This window comes from Nestor notabilis, unplaced genomic scaffold (genome assembly GCF_000696875.1).
Source record: "Nestor notabilis isolate BGI_N333 unplaced genomic scaffold, ASM69687v1 scaffold14478, whole genome shotgun sequence".
NCBI classification, from domain to species: domain Eukaryota; kingdom Metazoa; phylum Chordata; class Aves; order Psittaciformes; family Psittacidae; genus Nestor; species Nestor notabilis.
This window is the reverse complement of record NW_009939773.1, coordinates 5,195-10,324: the sequence shown is the minus strand read 5'-3', so window position 1 is coordinate 10,324 and position 5,130 is coordinate 5,195. Positions and strand designations below refer to the sequence as shown.

Here is a 5,130-nt window from a genome sequence, read left to right as displayed (position 1 = left end):
CGGCTGCTTGCCCAGCTGTTGTGCCCCATGGCTGCCAGAGCCATAGGAAAGCTCTCCTTAGGCTAGGAATCCACAGTCATGCCCTTCCAGCCTACTGGATTTCACTTCCCTTCTTTGTCAGGGTTTCATCCAGCTAGCTCTGGTCTTACCCACCTCCACTTTCAGCATGCTGTGGCTGGGTCAGCTCGTGGAGCACTCACCTCTCTGTCCTCTGCTTGGAGCCTCATTTTCCCTTGGGAAAACACCCAAGGGCTGCCCTCCAACAGAGTCTTGCCTTGCTGTCCTCTGGGTATCGGAAGTTTTGCCCCATCTTGTTCATGTCCCCTCCCACAGCCATCACCAACAGCAGCAGCCTGCTCCTCTCCCTGCAGGTCCCTCAAGAAGCTGTGATCTTCCTTTTCTCTCCTTCCTTCCTCTAGGTCAGAGAGGTACCATGGCTGAAACAGAGCAGGTTTGGTGGAGCTCACAGGTGCCTGCTAACTCTTGGCTTTCCTCTAAATATAAAGCCTATAGCCCCAACAAAGAGTTAGGAGAATGACAGTGATCTAGAAATGGCATTGACAGAGGTGCAATGACAAAGAGGGTCAGCAGGGAGTCAAGGCTGCTGGTTTTAATTAGTCTCCTGCATCAAGAAGCATGTGTCAGGCGTACCTGTTGGAAAGAGACCCCCACAGTCTGCTTTCTGCAACACCCAGACAGTATTTTGGGGCTCAGTTCTGGGACACCTCATCACAGAGCACTGTGTGTGTCTGATGGCTCAGAGCTTAAACTAACATTCCAGTTCTGTTTCAAGATTACAGATAAGAACTACATCCGCTTTCTCTCCAACTGGAAGAAAGAAAACAAGCCCCACGTCCTTCTGTTTGATCACATGCCAGTTGTGCCATTATTGTACAAGGTAATGTGATTTCTATTGCTGCATTGTTAACTTGCTCATAAATCCAGCTCTCCCAAAAGAAAATGCAACATCACTGTGAGCAGAGGCAGGCTGATGCCTCCAAACACTGCTGAGCGGCTCTAGGAGAGATGATTTGTGTCACCTGAATACAGCACAGCTGGATGACTGACTTCATTTGGAGTTTGTTCCTCTGTGCTGCCACCTTTAGTGGATGCCAAGGTGTGGATGGGTTTTGGAGGCAGTGGCAGTAGAAGTGTGTACAAACCTCTGTTAGTACCAAGACATTTCATATGGCACGTCTCATTTGGGTGACTGGAAAGCCTGTTTCCTTTTAAACAGTGGGGGATGTTCTTGAAGCAAAATCACTGTGGGCAAATGGGGGAGAAAATGTCCTTTTCTGTCTCACACAAACACGCACTGGTGCTTTCTTCCCATCCAGCTGACTGCCTTTGCCTACCGAGATTACTTGTCCTTTGGTTACGTGTATGTTGGCCTCCGAGGCACTGAAGAGTTGTCCAGTCAGTACAACATCAATGTCTACACTCCCACCATGATGATCTTCAAGGAGAACATTGACAAGCCCGCTGATGTTGTACAGGTATTGCACAGAGCCCTCTCCAGGAGCTTCTGTGAAATGGAGCTGAGGTTTTCGGACTGAGCAGGCAGGGAGAGGTTTATTGGTGGGGCATTTCAGAGTGAACAGCATTCGTTCTCAGCATGAATTCATCCCTTGGCAGAGGCAGAAAGCAACCATATAGGGGGGGAAGCTCAGCAGGCATCAGCTGTGGTGTCTGACCTTGTGAGGAGGGTGGCCACAGGCAGCTTTTCAGTCTCAGGGCCTCAAAATGTCTCAGGGGTGGGATTTCGGTGAGGATTGTGATGGCTGGCAGCCTTCCCCAGGCTTAGACAGGAATATTGCAAGAGCTTTCCTCTCCTCATCCTGCTCATTTCTGATCTCTGCTTTCTCTGTCCTCACCAGGCACGAGATATGAAGAAGCAGCTCATTGATGACTTCCTTTCCCAGAATAAGTTCCTCATGGTGGCCAGGCTCACCAACCAGAGGCTGTTCCAGGAGCTGTGTCCCGTGAAGAAGTCTCACCGTCAGCGGAAGTAAGGCTCTGCAGGTGGCACGTGTCCCCTCTTTTGTTCCCTGAGGCTCTGGGGCTGCTCCTACAGCCTCCTGTTGTTTGATTCTGAGGGAGAAGGGGATCGGCTGCATTGGGTCATTCTCAGCATCCACACTGTTCGATGGGGTTCTGGCTTATTGGGATCACTCCAGCTAGCAGAAAGAGCGCAGTTGTTGCCCCTCACACCCAGAATGGTTCCTAATCCTCCATCTCCTTGCATTGTCTAGGCACTGCGTGGTCCTGCTTACTGGAGAAGGAGAGAAGTTCGCTGAGGCTTATGAAGCATTTTTGGCTTTTGCTGTGGCCAACACAAAAGACACACTGAAGTTTGTGCACATCTACAATGATCGGCAGCCGGAATTTGCGGACGCGTTGCTGATGGATGAGGAGAAGTATCGGGGAAAATCAGCTGTGAGGGTTTCCTCTTGGATTCTTTTTCCCTTCATCTGTCATAGAATCATAGAATGGTTTGGGTTGGAAAGGACCTTAAGCTCCTCCAGTTCCAACCCCTGCCACGGGCAGCGACATCTTCCACTAGAGCAGGTTGCCCAAAAACCTGGCCTTGAACACTGCCAGGGATGGGGCAGCCACAGCTTCTCTGTGCACCCTGTGTCTGCACCTCAGCACCCTCACAGGGAAGAGCTTCTGCCTTAGATCCAGCCTGAACTTCCCCTGTTTCAGTTTGAACCCATCACCCCTTGTCCTGATGAAGGTCCCTCTCCAGCATCCCTGTAGCCCCCTTCAGACACTGGAAGCTGCTCTGATGTCTTCACGTAGCTTCTCTTCTCCAGGCTCAACAGCCCCAATGTCCTCAGCCTGTCTTCATATGGGAGGTTCTCCAGCCCCTGCTCATCCTTGTAGCCTCCTCTGGACTTGCTCCAACAGCTCCATGTCATGTCACTTTATGTAGTATGCTATACCTTGATCTGACACCTAATTCTGGGCAGTGATTTGAAGCGTAACATCTGTCTAGATGTAAGTCCCTTCTGCTCTGACACCTCTGGTGTTATTGCCTCATCCAGGTGGTCATTTTGGAGAGAAGGAATAACGCAGGGAAAGTGGTCTATAAAACCCTGGAGGAGGCCTGGCAAGGCAGCAAAGAGGACAACTTCATCCTCCTGGATCTTCTGGACCAGCTGAGGACAGACCCCAACCTCCTCTCTTCAGAGACTGTCCTGGCAGACTTGAACGATGAGCTTGCTCCCGTAAGTGCATGGCCTTTCCAGCTGCCTGACAACCATGTTGCCCTTTTCCATGGTCCCCTGATGGTCATTCACAGTCTTTATGTAGATTTTAATATACCAAGGCAAGACTCTTGCAGGTTTTTCTGCTCCTGGAAGGAAGGAAGCCCGTGGTGTGCCGTGATTGTCCCACAACCTGGGCCAGTTCAGCCCTGGGTTCTGTTTGAGGGGCACAAATCCTGTCAGGGCTCTGGATAGTGGGTTTGTCATTTGCTTTTTCTTTTTTTCTTCTTAAACAGATGTTCCTTATCCGATGGCTCTACTCCACACTGGACTATATCTCCGACTGCTGGGATAGTTTGTTCCACAGTAACTGGTACGAACTGGCTGTTAACTCTCAACAGGGAGTGGGATTGTGGGTATCTGGTTCAGATGTATAGGAGAAGCAGGTTCTTAGTAACAGAAACTGGGAACACGTCAAAACACAGGGATGTAGATGAAGAGCAGTGATGCCACAGTGACATCAGCTTCTGCCTGGAATGCTGGGTACTTCAGCCTCAAGGCCGAGTGAGCACAGACATGATGCATCCGTTGTTCTTCTTCACCACTTCCCTGTCACCTTCTTTTAAAATGGATCCACTTTGATCCTCCTTTGGGGTGGGAGCAGGACAGAGCTCAAAATCTTGCTTGTCTTTAAGACCCTAGGAAACAAGCTGGAGCTCTGGGGAAAACTGCACAGTATTACTTGAGGTAGAACAGGAAATGCAAGCAGAAGCTGTGCTGCTCACAGACCTGATTGGTGTTTGCACATCTTCCCCTCAGGCGAGAAATGATGCCGCTGCTCTCCTTGCTCTTCTCTGCACTCTTCATCCTCTTTGGCACTGTTATTGTTCAGGCTTTCAGGTGAGTGCACAACAAAAGGCCCTCAGGGATCTTACAGTCCATTCATGAGCACCTCAGTCCGATCTGGTGCCTTAAACACACTCAAGATCATCTTCCTCTGCAGCGATTCGAGCGACACAAGGGACTCTCCTCCCTCGGAGAAAGAAGAAACTGCAGCAAAGACTGAGAAGAATGATGCGAGCTTCAGCAAAGAGAGTAACAGGTTCCCTCTCTAATTTCTCCACGACTGTTTTCTGCCCATGCCAGCAAGGACAGGGGAGCACAAACTCAGTTATTAAGCAATTCCACCACATTTGCCCAGACAACATCCCTGTGGTCAGGGTGAAGCTCTGCCTGACTTGTTGAGGATCCAAGTCTGGGTCTGTTGCCCTGATTAAACTGGCTTTAGCTGCAGGGCTCAGGGATGGCTTGGCATAAGGGGTTGGGTTCATGGTTTCTCTGTCCTTGGTTACTCATGGTCCCATGTTCCCCTTTCACTCAGTCACTGTTTCGTTGCAGCAGGATTCCCAAAAAGGGCTTTGTGGAGGTGACGGAGCTGACGGACATCAACTACAACAGTAACTTGGTCCGGCTCAGGCCGGGTCACATGAACGTGGTCTTGATCCTGTCCAACTCGACCAAAACTGCCCTCCTTCAGAAGTTTGCTCTGGAGGTCTACACCTTCACAGGGTAGGTTGGGACCCTCACCCAGCTTTCTGCTACTGTTTTAACACTTGCATAAGGCTGCTCTGATGCCACGGCAGGAGTGGTGTCAGCTCACTTGCCAGGAGCGAGCTAGGTGGTGTCTGTGCTCATTAGTGGCCACAAGCCACCGAAAACCAAGTGGCCTTTCCCACCTGTATTCGGCAAAGGTGAGCGGACAGGTCTGGTGTTGCCACCACCTTGGCCATACCTGTGTTTCAATGAATAGAGAGCATGAGGGTGCCACACACTTGGCAATTGTCACCTGTGCCAAGCCAGGGTGAAAAAGGAGCTGCAGCACCACAGCTCTGTGCCTGCCCTTGGTTACAAAAGCTGTCCC

The 5,130-nt window shown here is 50.6% G+C and overlaps 1 protein-coding gene across 1 annotated transcript in view; it reads left to right on the top strand.

The window, feature by feature from the left end:
• DNAJC16 (DnaJ (Hsp40) homolog, subfamily C, member 16) overlaps window positions 1-5,130 on the top strand; it is an 8,196-nt gene that overhangs the window by 2,187 nt on the left and 879 nt on the right. Inside the window, exons 3-11 of the mRNA XM_010020037.1 lie at window positions 794-898; window positions 1,338-1,496; window positions 1,878-2,008; window positions 2,253-2,436; window positions 3,048-3,230; window positions 3,506-3,582; window positions 4,029-4,109; window positions 4,213-4,311; window positions 4,608-4,778. Coding sequence (XP_010018339.1) covers window positions 872-898; window positions 1,338-1,496; window positions 1,878-2,008; window positions 2,253-2,436; window positions 3,048-3,230; window positions 3,506-3,582; window positions 4,029-4,109; window positions 4,213-4,311; window positions 4,608-4,778 — 1,112 coding nt within the window. The 5' untranslated portion in view covers window positions 794-871. The remainder of the gene's footprint in view (window positions 1-793; window positions 899-1,337; window positions 1,497-1,877; window positions 2,009-2,252; window positions 2,437-3,047; window positions 3,231-3,505; window positions 3,583-4,028; window positions 4,110-4,212; window positions 4,312-4,607; window positions 4,779-5,130) is intronic.